At 43.0% G+C, this 16,703-nt stretch overlaps 1 protein-coding gene across 1 annotated transcript; it reads right to left on the bottom strand.

The window, feature by feature from the left end:
- Nucleotides 1-5,508: 5,508 nt before the first annotated feature.
- LOC102713845 lies at nt 5,509-7,444 on the bottom strand. Its single transcript, XM_006660404.3, has one exon. The coding sequence runs from the start codon at nt 7,343-7,345 to the stop codon at nt 5,684-5,686; it is 1,662 nt and encodes a 553-aa protein (XP_006660467.2). The 5' UTR covers nt 7,346-7,444; the 3' UTR covers nt 5,509-5,683.
- Nucleotides 7,445-16,703: the final 9,259 nt, after the last annotated feature.

Here is a 16,703-nt window from a genome sequence, read left to right as displayed (position 1 = left end):
ATCAGGTGGCACAAATTACCTATGGAAAGGTACTTAAAACGTGGGCCAAAGTACTAACTTAAAATTACGGTGGAAAGTAAAAAAATGTAATGGTACCACAATTGCATTTAACGGTTGAGGGCAAAACAGAAACAATACATTTTTTTTATTATCTGCTTACGTTAGTTATTATTGTGAATTCTGCCACCAGCTGGCAAGTGATTTAGAGACATAGAAGTTATGACCACAGGTTAATTAATTGACACTTCAACGATGTGGCTTCTATATTTTTAACATTTTAAGGATCGGTTTTGATTAAAAAAACACTCTAAATACTGTGCTGCTTGATTCCTTGACATTCTAATAAAATGACTATCTTGCCCTTATAGTACATATGCCTATATATCATTGTGTTCTAATTATTTGGACTAATTTTTAGATAATATTACATGATATATTTAGCATGGACTTTTTTAATATACAAACTAGTTTTGTATAATAGAACTATTCAATATGATAAAATAATTAGTACAGATCATGTAAACACCAACAAAAAAACTAGGCTAGAAAATATTTTTGTAGGCGTATAGAGAACTAGGTCGTAGGCAGCATATATTTCAGTTGCATGCAACGATGTTGATCAACCCGAAGCGACGTTTGGAAAAGTATTTTCACAGGCGGCGCATGGCCTCAGCCACCTGCAAAGATGCATCTTCTCAGGCCGCTAATACTATGTGCTGCTTGAGATGTCCCTCAGCCTGCTATATCTTCTTCCTCCTGACCTCACTACTCTGTAGACCTTTACTCTCTTCAGGAAACACACAAAAATACGGGGAAGGTTTTCCTTGTAATAGATTTGACTCTACAAGATTAGTGCACTACATCTCTCTCACATCAAGAACACCACCCCACACCTCAAGAAGCTAGATGACAGAAGCACAAAAATGATCTTCATTGGGTAAAAACCAGAACAAAGGGGCACTGCACCTACAACACAACCATTAGGCACATGCACATCGCTGTTGACATGGTGTTTGACAAGCCCACACATGGAGACTAGGGCAGGAACGCACATCCTAATGCGGAGGCATGGCCGATCGAGGTCGAATACCTTGCGGTCCCACTTTTCACCGTCACCCCCGACAAGGCAACTCCATTGCTACAATGCAAGCTAGCGATCAGACATTGTCCCTTGCACCAGCTGTGTTAGCCAAGCCACCATGTTTGAACGCCAGCCACGACGTTAACCATGATGACTATGTCCCACTGCGTTCCCACGGTGTGGACAGGTGTTGGGAGATGTTACGAACCCAGTATTCACACAACATGCATGAGCTGTGCGATGAGCTGAACATGGTAAACACTAAGGAACCAACCACTTTTGTAGAGGCAGAATGTGAGCCTAGCTGGTGTGCCGCCATGATCGAGGTGCTGCAGTCCATCCAGGACAACATGATGTGGGACGTCCTCAACCTACTCCCTAAACACCGCGCCATTGACCTCAAGTGGGTGTTAAAGGCAAAATGGGATGAAAATGGGCTTGTCATCAAGCACATGGCCCGCATTGTTGCCAAGGGCTACGTCCATGCTGTCCAGCAGGGCAGGATCAATTTTGATGAAGTCTTTGCGCCGGTGGCGCACATCGAATCGATCCGATTGATTTTCACCGTCCCCACACATCTGGAATGGTACATCCAACACATGGACTTTAAGTCAAACATTTCTCCATGGAGTGCTGAAAGTGTTGAAGCTCTACAAGGCCATGTACGAACCACGCCAACGCCAGAGGCCTGGTGTGCAAAGCTGGATTCCTACCATGTTTCCCTTAGGTTCAGCCAAAGTAAACATATGCTTCTTGTGTACATGATGCTCGACATGTATCCCTCTCATGGTGGGAGTGTACATCAACGATCTCGGATCTCTTGATCATAGGACCTGGGGATGATGGCATCAAGCAGTTCAAGATGAAGATGCAGCATCACTTCGGGATGAGTGATCTATGATTACTCTAGTTAGTTGAGCTAGTGGAGCTCGTCGTGTGCGCCTATCTTCAGACGGAGCACGCCATATGTGGGCAGCATGATCCTGTTGTTTGGGATGGCACTCGCCGTTGAGGGATCATGTCCTCATCGTCCGAGAACTATTCGTTTCTGTTTTTCCTCTCACGTGCATCTGTCGTATTTGCTACAGCACGTGAGAGTTTGATTCTAGTGAATTGTTACATTGTTGTAGTTGACCAAGCCCAGCCCGCTGTCTTCCTTAAGGAAATGTCATTGGTGCCACAAAGATTTAACTAGTACACAATAATACTACAACATACCTTCACTCAGTGCCATATCAATGTGGCATTTTTTCCATCAATATTACGCCACTGGAACGAACTGGATGTTGAGGGCCTCGAGGCGGCCGGCATCCTATTGCAGGTGATCCCAATCGAGTGTAGCCGCTAGCTCAAGACCGCAGACCTTGTGCCATGGATGGCTTTGACCATAAAACAAGGAATAATTAACTTTTGCCACTCTTATATTTGGTCATAATAGATTTTTCACTGAACCCACATGTCATAGACAACAAGTGACATCTATTATCATCTAATTTTAAGAGTGGCAAAAAGTTAAATGCCAAACAATGGCTTTCGGTAGGGAGGAAGACTTGCCCGAGGAGCTCAGAGGTCAGAGCTATTTGGCCCACCTCCTAGCAGCAACTTACATCTTTATCACGGCATGCGGGTCAATTGAATTTATTTTTTTAATAATGGAATAAGGAATTTATTAATTGTAGATGTCTAAATTTTAGAGTTTGTTATATGATTGATGTACTAGCAACCCATCATTTCGCTTCCGCTTATCCTTATAAGCAAAAATTTTAATTTTTAATTTTAAATTTGAAATTGATTTTGTGGTTTTTTTACCGAAGTTTCTTTTCCAACCTTAGCTTTTATATCGCTAAGAATACTCATATAAAAGTTTTATTCATAAAATATTTTATATTTGCAAATATGTCGTTTGCCTTTTTTCATGAAAAATTAAATAATCAACCCTAGATATGCAAATTGCCAGAGTAATCGTTGGATTTGCACAGCGGACACGCGTGTTTCACATGTCCATGAACTGGCTAGGGAAGACATAGAGTTGGGTGCCTGTATTAAGATCCTAACGTCCATAGCGTCGCCATGGCCGGAAGCCTCTAGACACGACATAATGGTGGTTAGGGTTGGTAATTCCCCGTTGGGGCCAATGACCCGACGAGGATCCGCCCCAACGAGGATAGGGCATCATTTCCAACCACGAGGAAGCGGGGGTGGGGCCCCAATAGTTCCGGGGATGGGAACATGGATGGAGAGTCACCCGCGGGGAACCATGTGGGGCCCTAAAATCTAAATTACCTCTAAAATATACAGCCCAGCAGCCTAACAAGAGCCCATTTAGCTAAACCCTAATTTTTATTTAGTCCTTCGCTTCGCCTCTCTTCTCCCCACTGCCTCCCAGGCTCCTAGCCGGGGCAGTTGGCCTCCTCCTCGGGCCACCTCCTCCTCTCAACGCCGACGCCTATCCTACTCCTCCCTCACGCTAGCGCCTCCTCCCTCCAAACCGGCACCTAGGGCAGCCTACCAGCCTCTCCTCTGCACATGTCATTACCTCCTACCCCACACTGAGTGTCGACACCCAGGCCGCTGCACCTCCCCTAGGGCGGCGACGGATGCATGCCCAGGTCACCGCGACGACGCCGCCTCTCCTCGAGCCACTATCGCATCCTCTTCTCCCTGAGCCACTATCGCATCCTTATCCCCTCCACGTTGACGGTAAGCGCCCTAGACACTAGGTGACCTCGTCCTCCTCTCAGTCCTCTATTCCTCTACCACAATGGTCAAGTGGTGGGCCCCGGTCGAGGGACGGGGATCCGCAGGGCGAGGGCTACCGATGGATTTTGCCCCGTTATTCATTTCAGGGAAGAAGGCGGGGGACAGGGGCAGGACCGTTCTTATCCAACCTGTCCCGTTGCCAACCTTAAACGCGGTGGAGCAGGAAAGTGCCTCCACATTACCCGGATACCAGCAGTGGCTTCCATTTCTGGATGCTACACTCATGCGGACTTCGTACACCGGAGCACGGAGTGGTCTCGCACGCCGGCGGCAACCTCTCTTCATGATTGGTCAATTGGCCGAATTGCCAGTCGCAGCCGTCGTCGCCCTTTTCGCCGGGTGTCATCTCACGAACAAGAATGATCATGCCCAACCAGGTCATGTGTCAGCACCAGGGTTTCACTTACCGCGTAAACCGCCAAAACCGCGGTACCGTGCTCCCGCGGATCCCGCATGGTAACCGTCAAAACCGTAAAAACCGTGATAAATTTGAATCCAAAAAATTTGAATTTAAACTCGCGCAGTTTTTGTGGCTTACCGCGCGGTTTTGCACGGTTTCCGCGCGGTAACCGTGGTAAGTAATTGTGGAAACAACACATGAAAACCGCGGTAACCCTGGTTTCCCACGCGGTTTTTGCGGCCGAAACCGTGGTTACCACGAGGAAACCGTGGTTACCGTGAGAAGACCGCACGTGTGATGTCAAATGCTAAAAAAACTTTAAAAAATCTAAAAAATACATGAAAAATAGAAAAAAAAATTTTGGTTATATTTATGACATAGGAAAAATATGACATGTTATAGGGAAACAAGAAAATTCTAAATTCTTAATATTGTAACATACAAACATACACCATCATATCACCGTTCACGAAATAATTCACAACAATAACAAGTAACAACAACTTTATTTTGATTGCTGCATCACAACTATACCTAATACCCATTATTACGAATAAAACTATTATGTATGTACTAACATATACGTATAATTTTTCTCCATACATATTTTTCGTATATCCATCGATATATATTTGTATTTCAACATTATGTACCCCAGTGTCTAGTGTAAATTAATAGTAACTCAACACAAAATATTCTTAACCATCTTCCTATGAAATATTACTTGCAATAGACTATTTTTTAATTTTGATTCCCAAAATTCTCGTTTATGATTTTTAATTACACCGAAAATATAATTTTTCATAAATTTCTCTGACAAAACTACACTATATATCAACCTATACCACATATATTTTTTTCATTAAATTTCCTCAAAATTTTTATATTCTCCTCAAATTTAAACTCGGTTACCGCGGCTTACCGAAGCCGTGCCCCTGCGGACCACGCGGTTACCGGATCGTGAACTCTGGTCAGCACAGACAAGGTACGGTCAAATTTGTCTTTTCACGCCCCTTCCGAGTGCTGAAACGTCGACTTGAACAGCACGTGTAACGGAAGTGCTACAATCGAAGAAAGACGAATAGCACGTGCTATTTTACGGAAAGTTTTGGTGTTATAGATCGAATTTTCTCAAAAATGAAACTGAATTTATTGATATTTTCAGCTGACAAGAAACGAGACTCTCAAATCTGTAACTAAAATTTACAGAGTTAGATGAACAAACAAACGAACATGGATAAAAAGAAAAACGAAACGACATATACGAACAACATTACACTTAAAAATAAACTAAAATGGCACATTCCATAGCACTACAATAACAGGCTTAGCAATGTATATATCTAGGTGACTGAATATTTAGAAATTTCGGGTGCTTGAAATCTTGCAAATTCATAGAAAATACCTACTAATCAGTTCTTCAAAATCCATAAGGCGTAATCCTAGTTTGTTTTCGCATAGCTTAGCATGGTATACACCGTCTGCAGAAGCGACGGCACAACGATTACCGCCGCGGCGGCGACGAGCGACACGACCACCCATGGCGACGGGAAGAAGTGCAGCACGAACCCGCCGCACCACCAGCTGACCTTCCGCTTCCGGTGCCACGCCACCGCGTCGACCATGTCGGCGTACTCGTCGGGGAGCCGCGCGCCGACCGTCTCCTCCCCGAGCTCGCGGAAGAACTCCACCAGCTCGGCGTCCGTCTTGCGCATGCTCGACAGGACGCCCCGCCGCCGGAGGAACGCCGCGTCCTGTGCGCACCGGACCAGGCCCTCCATCCTCGCCACGTGCGCCGTCACGCAAGCGCCGTGCGCCCAGTGGAAGTGCTTCTCGAAGGCCACCATGTTGTGCAGCACGCCGGCGCTGTACTCGTGCACCTGGAAGCGCGGGATGGTCATCACCGCCACGGGGCTCGCCGTCCGGCTCCAGAACCACATGTCGAGGTCGCCGCAGCTCGCCGCCGCCTCCCGGAACCACACCGCCGACCGGCAGAGCTCCATGGAGCAAGGGAACAGCCGCTCCGACTCCTCCTTGATCTGGACGACCTTCCGCGGCGTCGACACGATGCAGTACTTGCTCGCCGGCACGCGTGACCAGTGGAAGAGATGCAGCACGTGCAGGAACTCGGTGGCGCCGGCGGCAGCTCCGGCCGGGCTCGCTCGCCTGGGCAAGATGTCGTCGAAGCAGCCGAGCACGAGCTCCTCGACGGAGCTCCGGAGCTTCAGGTTGCTGCAGGAGGCGGCCAGCAGCTTGACGGCGGCGAACGGGACCTGGTTCTCGAGCACAAGCAGGTCCAGCTTGATGTCCTCGGCGTGCTGGGACACGGCCATGTGAAGTATGAAGTACTCCCTGCTGATGGACGCCGCCCGCGACACGCAGCCGGCGCCATCGCCGCCGGCCCAGAGCTTGCTGAGCATCATGCTGACGACAAGGATGAAGCAGCTGTCAAGGAGAACCATCTGCAGGAACTTCTCCTCCACCCGGAGTATCTCCGCGGCGACGTCGTCCCCCGCGGCGTCGTCGTCGGCGAACTCGTCGCGGAGGCGGTCGCGCTCCTCGGCGAGCGCCGCGACGTACCGGTCGACGTCGAGATCGCACTGGTCCTGCAGGTAGCGCAGGAACGGCAGCTTGGCGTCGTCGGGGAAGGGGAGCCAGTGGTCACGGCGGTGGAACGGGCCGACGGCCACGGCGCGCACCGCGTGCAGCGCGTCGGCGCGCGCGCGCCGGGAGCGTGGCCGGAGGATGGTGCCGGAGCGCTCGCCGAGGTACCACAGCATGGGCGTCCGCGCGACGAGGTCTCTCAGCACGGCGGTGTTGACGCTCGACGACGTGAGCTTGCGAAGCCACTTCGTCTCCACCGCGCCGTCGGAGCCGGCCGAGCCGCCGAGCTCCTCCTTTGTTTCCGCCGTCGTGCCATCGACGGCGTCCGTGTCACCCAATTCCGTCGTATCCACTACGCCACCGGCACCGACGGCACCCGCGTGACCCGGCTCCTTCATTTCCGTCGTGCCATCGACGGTGGTCGCGCCGCCCAACTCCGGTGAGATGTCGATCAGGTGGTGGTGGTGGTTGATCGCATTGCTTTTCGTTTCCTCTTCCATTGTGACTCTTTTTCTCCGCGAATTGGAGAATTTCTACCAAATTAAGGTTGTCTTGATTAGCTTGGATCATTCGATTATCTGACAAAAAGGGGAATCTGAAAGATCAGCATACTCTCAGCAAGTATGTCCAGTCACGTTCTAGGTCACCAAATCGACAAAGTCGAAGACTATCTGCAATTAAAAAAGGGCAATAATCGTGGAAAATTTATTCTAAATTTGATTACATCATGAAATCATGCAAGTATAGATGAATAGATGATGGTTTGCTCTACCATGCCATGTTAAGGACAGACAACAACGGACGAAACTATCACTGATGTCTTTGTGAAGCATACACGGTCCGTGTTGGGAGCAATTTTATCATTGTTGGGAAGATGCTAACAGGTACCACTGTTATTTTTTATGATTGAAGATATCAAATTTTACATAAAAAACAGTAGTATCTCGTGGTACCTCCTCAAGGATTGAAAAAAGCTCATGTATTGGTGTTGGGTAGATGTTTATGTCTCGTGACATCTCAATATTAAATAATAAAGAGTGAATATACTTTGGATCACTTTTTATTAGCCAAGTTTTACTTTGAACCATATTTTTTCAATTTCAATTAGATAAATTTATTATTGTTTGCGGGTGGTTCAAAATACAACAATAATAAAAATACATGGATCAAAGTAAAAAAAAGAAATTTTAAAAAGTGGTTTAATGTAAAAATTGGGTAATAAAAGATGATCCAAAGTGTAATTAACTCAATAACAATGTATGGCACTTGGCAGTGAAATAAATTCAATGACACGCATTGTTGGATGTTGATGCTTTGTTTCCTGCGTTGGAAGCATTTGGATGTCAAGGTGTGATGGTGTGGTGAGTGGCGACTAGACCCATCCCAATGCGGAGAACCGATTGATTCTTACATCACCTGCGTGGAAATGTCTAAGATTATTTCTGAAGGTCGGAGTCTCTTTTCGGTTTTCGGTTTATGTTAATATGTCAAATTTTAAATTTAGAGTTAACTTACCGAAGTTTATTTTCTAACAGTGCTTTTAGATCACTACGAATACTTATATAAAAGTTTTATTCATAAATTATTTTTTATTTCTAAATATGAGGTTTAACTTGTTTTCATCAAAAATCCAAACAAACGTCCACTTAGAATTGCTAAAGTTTAATGGGTTTGAACCAAACAACCAACCCACGAAAATAGGGTGGTAATGTACTAAACCAATATGTTCTTTCATAACCATACTTGCTTATATAATTTTAACTTAAAAATATATAAAATTTTGGTCCCTTTTTTATACCCAATCATAAATTTAAGCGATCCAATTAATTAAAAAATTATAGGGTAAAATAAGGGCTTGTAACCACCCGAACGAGTTTTCGCTACAGGCACAGTAGCTGTAGGTTGTTGGAACTGGGGTCATTCCGGCCTACCCAGATTTTTCCATGTCTTGGTTTTTCTTTTCGCCTATTACAATTTACACATATCCGTATTCAGCGGTCGTGTTCCTCTTTTTTCCTGGCTTAAATTTTTTGCATCAAAATTTTTAAACAAAATATTCGCGTGTTATATTATAAGTTTATTTTCGAATTTGAAAAAGAAATTTAATTTTTTTGCAAAAATTAAATTTATCGAAAGAAACGGCCTAATAGTCTGTCTCCTGCAGGAGGCAGGCCCATTACGGCTGGAAAAATATGTTGATATCAATGCGAATAAGTCTACTGGTCCCTTTTCTTAACACGGAGTTTCAAAATCGTCCCTCAACTCTGATACCAGAAATGTTAGATTTCAAACTCGTAATCCCATCTAATAGAGGTCCGTGAGTAGTATAGAGGGATGGTTTTGCTTACGTGGTATCCTAGCAAGCTTGTGGAACCCACTTGTCAGTTAAATAGAGAAAAAAAAAGGTAAAAACTCTCTCCTCTATTTTGTTTTCCTCCTCTCTTCTTCTTGATTCGTTCTCTCCCTCTGCAGCCGACAGGCGAGGGCAATGGCGACCAGGAGGGCGGCGGACCGGCAAGGGGAGGCTGGCTCCGAGATCGCGGACCCCAGGGGGTCTCATTCCCCTCGGTTGCGGCGGCTAGGACACCCGGTGAAGCTCGTCGCCACAGCCGCGACGCGAGCGCGAGGAGGTCTACCGCTCTCCCACTCCTCCGCTCGTCGGCGTTCTCCCGTACACACGCATCCACTTTCTCATCTCTCGCTGTCCACACTCCTATATGAACCCTCTCTGACCGCCGCCCTTGCCGAAGCTCGCCAGAGCTGGCGTCTCCATGGCCGCCGTCGCCAGTCTGGAGAAGCAACATGGTGGAGGAGCACCTCAACCCGCTCGTCGGTGCCGGCTGCCCGCACGTCCGGCAGGAGATGCTACTTGTGCTCCGCATCCCCGTGCTCTGCACCGCCAAGTTGCCGCGGGACAGGCCGTCCATGCGAGACATCATCACCATGCTCGGCGAGGCCAAGACGCGCCGCCAGACGGCCAGAGCGGCAACTCCATCGGCAGAGGCGGCGCCAAGCCCGCAGCCACCACTGCCATCGCCACCGCCACGGTGGCGGTGGTAGACAAGGACAAGCCGGTGTTCAGCACCACGCCGGACTCCGACTACCCCTAGCTGCATCCATTTTCTTTTCTTACTTTCGGTGCTTGTTAATGATTTGTTCATGTATGTAGAGTATTCTAAAAAAATGTAAGAATTTTGAGCTTGTAATCAACCAGCCAGCCATTTTTATGTAATGATTAGACATAGATGATGTAGATTAATGTAAGCAATTTAAAGCAGGTGAATAAACTCACGCCATTACAGTTCATGCAAAGTTAAAAAAAATTAAAAGATTGGATTAAAAAGATTAACAAAGAGGAGTAATCAATCAAGCTCAATTAGAAAGCAACCATGTCGTCGAACATCCAGCAATCCTTCGAGGCCGACAAGGCACACGCCGACGGCGAGGTTCGTGAGTTCATCGTCTAGTTAATTATTACTGTTGTGCTGTGCGGTTTGTTAGTTTGTTGAGCTAGTGACGGCGGTGGTGTGTTTGCATGCAGTGCCAGGCGCGCCACGCGGTGGAGGCGGTGAAGGACGCCGCCGGCGCCCTCTCCTGTTGGCTGCACAGGGAGAGAAAGAAGGAAGAAGAAGAAACAAAGGAGGAAAAAAAAAAAGATAGAGGAGAGAGTTTTTATTTTTTTTCTCTATTTAACTGACGAATGGGTCCCATAAGCTTATTAGGATGCCATGTAAGCAAAATCATCCCTCCACACTGCCCAGGGACCTCTATTAGACGGGATTCACGAGTTCAGGGTTTAACATTTCTGGTATTAGGGTTTAAGGACGATTTTAAAACTCGGTGTTAATATAAGGCACCTAGAATGGACTTATTCCTATCAATGCAGAGCCATATCATACAGCCCAACAGTGGCCCAACAGCGGCAGCTGTGCTGCGGATTGCGAAGTGCTTCCAGGCAAGAAACCAGTCCGCCCTCGAGAGGAAACTGTTACTTCCTCCATTTCATAATACAACATTTTCATCTATATTCATATAGATGCTACTAAATCTATACATATATATAAATTATATACATTCATCAATTGATAAATTTAAGTAATCCTATAAAGTATTATAATATAAAACGGAGGGAGTAGTAGGCTACAAAGGGAATAAAAAATAGCGTGTTGTAACCCGAAATAACATATTTTAAAAGTATGATTTATAAATAAAACTTTTATATACGCGTTCTTACAGATCAAGAAGAAAAATCTAAAAAATAAACTGTGATGAAAAACTATAAAATCATTCCAAATTTAAGTTCAAAAATTTAAATATCCGCTATGAGCATAAGCTAAAACGAAAAAACGAGGGTACAAAATCGTTGGCCCTATGATGGGTCATCGCGGTTTTGCCACCTACGCAAAGATGTCATAACGCATTCCCTCTTGGCAAAGAGACTTCATCTTTCCCAATCTCACACGTATTAATACAAAGATAAAATACTACGATATATTTCACTTTAGTAAATTTTAATGTAAATATTTCCACTTAAATTTTAATGAGTGCAGTGGATAGTGTGTGTGAATAGTATATGCATTGATATATCTAAATGTATATATGGATATATGTGAACCTATCGGGGGTTCTAAGAATATATATTGCTTCGTTCATTTTTTTTTTAAACATCCTAAGGTTAGTCAATAAATCAATTTTTTTTGCATTTCATCATTTGTGAAGGGCTATAATAGGGTTGTAACTCAAGACCCGTCATGGATAACTCATCCATGATGGACTATAATATGGACCCGTCAAAGATGAATTTTACTCTGATTTACATCGATGTATTTAATCATACGTCAAGGGTCATAACATGTGCCCGTTATGGATGAGTCATCTGGGATGGGCCTTAAGAGGTTCAGTAGTTCTTTTTGATGAGTCATAATATGTGTCCATCATGGATAAGACGTCCATGACGGCTATAAACATCATCAGTGATGGGCTTGGAACATCAAAGATACGCACATTGGTCCCGTCACTGATGAGTCTTTCTCGTCATCGACCACTAATCACTGATCTGACCATTGTCGGCCACAAATATAGGTTTAGACCTGTCACAAATGACCGGTCTCTTCCCCATCTCTATTGGGATGGCAGGGTCGGTCGGAACACACAGGGGCGGAGCCAAGCTAGTTGGTCAGGGTCAGACAACCCGACGAAATTTCTAAAATTTCTACTAAAATATTGCTCCAATCCATGTTTTTTTTATGCTATGCAATGAAGATGACCATGACGATATCTTTAACTGGCTTCGCTTCTGGGAACGCACCAACCAGTGTGTGGCAGAGTATCTCCACAAGCGGTGCCCAGCCCATGGTAGTTTGGTCAAGGAACCCAAGGAGGAGCGATAGCCACAGATCGTCCTGCCGTGACCGTATAGGAACAGTGCACCACTGGCTTCAAGTCCAGTCATGACCGTAGGAACAGTCCATTCACAGCGCAGTAATTGGAACACAATGTACATGATGGTGCGTAACCGGTGGTGGTCGAGCTACAGGAGATCGCCGCGTGATCGTCAACTCGGTTGGTGTCTGTTAACGTCAAAGTTTGATTGGATTCGGTTAAGAAAAGTAACCGATCAATATATGAAAGACCGAATTTAAGAAGAAATTCAGGATACCACGACATAATTAGGCATAATTAGTTATATTTATTTTCTTGTTAGTTAAATTTTATCCTATGTCCAATATGTCCAATATGAATCGTATTAATCTGAAGGTACGTATTAAATAGATATACCCTGGGCCTCTCTAACTCATCTCCGCAGATCAATGTAATTTTTGACGGATTAGGTTCTTGGCTGGGCTGTAACATTTAGGTCTGACCTCCAGCACGTGAGTTTGATCTCGTCGCCCGATAAGTTCTATTTTGAAGTAGGTATGCATCAGTTAGGTCTGACCTCTGGTGTGAAAGTGAGTATCATCAACCCCTTCTTTATCAGCGGAGTTAGTATTTTCTTGGTTAAGTTCGATATTACAATCTCTCGATTAAATCAAATTATCTAATATATCGGTTTGGCGAAGGTTGCATTGCTTTGACCTCTTGGCCCGATCACGTATGTCTATCACACATATCGGTTCGGTTCGGTTCGGTTTGTCTTATTAGCTTAGTAGGTTTATCTTATTAGCTTCCATCTCGCACCATATCGGTTCGGTTCGATTTGTTAGACTGTTGTTGGTGACTAATGAGTTTAGATTTATTAAGCAGATAGGTTTAATCCAACGTCATTGAAGTTGTAGTTGATGAATTATCTCTTCATATTGTATCGATTCATTGATAAGTTCTACTTAGCTATCCGACATATATATTTTTATTAGTTTCAATCTTATACTGTCATCCAATGTATCAGGATTGTCTTTAATAAGCAATGATTTATGGATAATTAAGCCTAAGTAGATTATAGCTAATGACAATATAGATTTGTTTAAATCATGTATCATCGTGGAATTTCATTATCGGCTTATCATGCTACGATCAATAGCGACCGATTATATTGTTAATCATCGGCTTCTTACCAGATTGGTCTAATTGCTCTATCTTGTTAGTCATAGAATCAAACTATCGGACACGTCCTGAACCCGATTTAATGGGACATGCACTAGAGTGGAGTTAAGAATACCTTCGAGGCCTTTGTGTGTCAGAATGATATCGCATACAATGGTGCGAATTTTGAGCCGTTGCAACCACTCTTACCATGTACCGAGTGACACCACCATTGCCCACAACCTCCATGAGTGCCTCTGTCTATTGATGCGGCCGCTGCCTGATATTGATAACACTACTGTCATCCGAGAAAGAACGGGGAAGAGAGAAAAGAGGGGATAGCGGAGGAAGACGAAGGGACAAAGATGTGGGCGTCATGGGTATTTTGGTCGTCATGAAAATATCAGGAGTACAACATGACATGATCCGATTTAAGAGGGTTATAATAGCATAGTTTCAAAATCATATGAACCATAATAATATTTTTTAAAATGGATAAATTTACAAAGTCATGCTCCCAGTTATACATATATATAAAAATCACAGCTCGCTCGTGTTTTGACCAAATTATACACAACGGTCAAGTTGTTGCACATGTCACATGTGCTCATTTCTCTAGCTCTTAGTATTGGATCAGACGACTATTGAAACTGTTGTACGGTGAGTAGGGTTCACAAAACCGTTTTATTGCCCAAAACTCTGTCCCGTGGTTTGGCAAAAACCACCTATTATCGCAAAAAAAATTGTGTAAGTTTGAATCAAGCCGTGATGGTTTTTAAGGCAAAACCGTAATATATGTCATGATTATCGTGGTGCTTTTCTCAACATCGATAATCGTGGTATTCTTGGCGATAATTGCGACGGTTTCTGTAATATTGATAATTGCGATTTGGGTGTGAAAACAACACGATATGTCATGATATATCACCACGAATATTTTGTCGGACTTTTTATCAAAATTTTTAAAAAACTTGAAATTGTGTGAAAATTTTCAAACCATACCGTGGCTCACTGAAGGTAAGCATTGGTGGCTCAAGTGATTATCACAAGAATCACAATGGTTTTCACGGTTTTGCAAACACTGACCATGAGTGAAATTCACTCTTTTAAATAATTTTGGAAGAGTTCCAATTTTGAAATAAGTTTTCTAAGGGGGTCAATTTAACATAATATCGTACAAAATTTCACGAAAAAAAATCACTAGTTAATTTGATTATTTCATCCAGGTAGTTAATACAATGTTAAGGGATGAGTAAAAGGTTTTCAGATTATTTTTTACATCAGAGGAAGCTTCCCAGCACAAGTATATAGGAGGCCTGATCGATGTCAACCAGAAGGTTTCTACAGTGTTGAAAGTTACACACACAAACAATTCCGATTTGCTGAGGTGGCGACTTGGCACTGTATCTGATCCAAGAAAAACGAAAGCACCAAACAGAAGCAAGACCATGGCTTCACTGACAGTATCGCGATAGAAGCAAGCAATTAAAATCTGCCAATAGTTCATTCACTGTGCCATGCATATCTTATGTTTCATGTAATGATCACAACACATGTGAAAATAAATGTCACCATTCGGAGGAACACGCACATGTCGATACAATATTGAAACGGTAATTTTATAGCAGTAAAAGAGTATGTACAAAGTTACATACAGCGAGAACAATATTCCAAGAAATATTATCGTGGTGCCGCGTTAGCGAGCACGGTACACACATATATATATATATATATATATATATATATATATATATATATACTCGTAAAACTCAAAATTAGTTAAAAAAGTGTGAGTTAATTAATCCATAGTAAAAATGCTCTGTCAACGTACGTCGTGTAATCCGAGTAAAGTTTTTCGTTGTTTGGTATTGAAGTTATCTGGCGCGGAAAACATAGTAGATTAGTGTATGATTAATTAGTTATTAATTATTTAAAAAATATAAAATATATTAGTATAATTTTTTAAAGTAACTTTAAAAAATATACTGTTTAGCAGTCTAGGAAGGGCGTTCGTGAAAAAGAGAGAATATGCGTTTGAAGAAATTGGCGTAGCGGAACAAGGGTCTTGCTACACAAACACTAAGGAGTGAAAACTTAATGTGCACCGGAGCAGCGCACAAACTTCTTCTCACAGGATTTCTATTTCGTGGCATGTTTTACCCCACGACTCTTTTCTTTGGCCCATATACATCTATGAGTAGGCTTAGACTTTTGGCCTAATGAGTATTTACACAGGTTAGCCCACGTGTTTTTCGGTTCAGAAATTTATTCTATACATAGAAATCTTATATATATATATACAATTTTAAATATAGCAGTATTTTGTATAGATGTCCTATATGTATAAATATTAAGTATAAAAAATATATAAAGTATCTATACCAAATGTATGACAAAATCCACATTTTTTGTATGTACATACAAAATCCGGTGTAGAAATATTATACATGCAAAAAATTGAATAAAAAAATCGAAAAAAGACAAACCAAACATCTATATGGACCGTTAAAACCCACATTATTTTGCTAAAATTATACAGTCCGTCGAATTTGATCGAAGCCCATATGTTTGCTAATATTACGTGAAGAGTAAAACTGAAACCGGGCTATATAACTACGCTAGTGCCTACTGAGCAAAACGGCAAACTATGTACTGAAACCTATGTTTGTTACAACCTCTGTTTTAGAATCATAATGCAAGATGTTTGACATTTGATCATTCGTTTTAAAAATATAAAAAATAATAAGTCGTGTTTAATACTCTTTTGATAATAAAGTAAGTCATAATCAAAATAAATGATATTTTTATAATTTTTTGAATAAGATGAATGGTCAAATATTACAAGTTAAAAGTTAAACATCTTATATTATAAAACGGAGGGAGTAATATATATCTAGAGCAGTGGCGGATACATGATTTAGGGGGCTCATGAGAGCCTTCTCCTTTCTTTAGCCCTCCCTTTTTCGTTTTCCTTCCAGTTTTATCCCCTCTTATTTTTATCGCAGTATCTATGGGATCGAGCGTGTAGGGGCGGAAGCACACATGCACGCTGGATCGGCTCCCGATATATAGATATGCTGTGCGCTTCTGTCCGCGAGTATTTTTTAATCAGCTTTTTCGCTGGCGTGATACCCGGGTGTTTTTTACAGGATATACGATGCTTTAGTGGTTGTGGTTATTTGCATATATGTCGTGTATTTTTTTCTTATCTATCAGTTACCTAAATTTGCATATCAATGATCTACACTTAAATAACATAAAGGTCTAAATTGTATATCAATAAACAGTAGTAACATTTTCATATTCTGTATTTAGTTGAGGTCATCATTTTTACTG

This window comes from Oryza brachyantha, chromosome 9 (assembly GCF_000231095.2).
Source record: "Oryza brachyantha chromosome 9, ObraRS2, whole genome shotgun sequence".
NCBI classification, from domain to species: domain Eukaryota; kingdom Viridiplantae; phylum Streptophyta; class Magnoliopsida; order Poales; family Poaceae; genus Oryza; species Oryza brachyantha.
The sequence above is the reverse complement of the archived record's forward strand: the minus strand, read 5'-3'. Positions and strand labels throughout refer to the sequence as shown.

Coding starts and splice junctions, on each gene's coding strand:
- LOC102713845 (XM_006660404.3), bottom strand. CDS start 7,345: ATGGAAGAGGAAACGAAAAGCAATGCGATCAACCACCACCACCACCTG.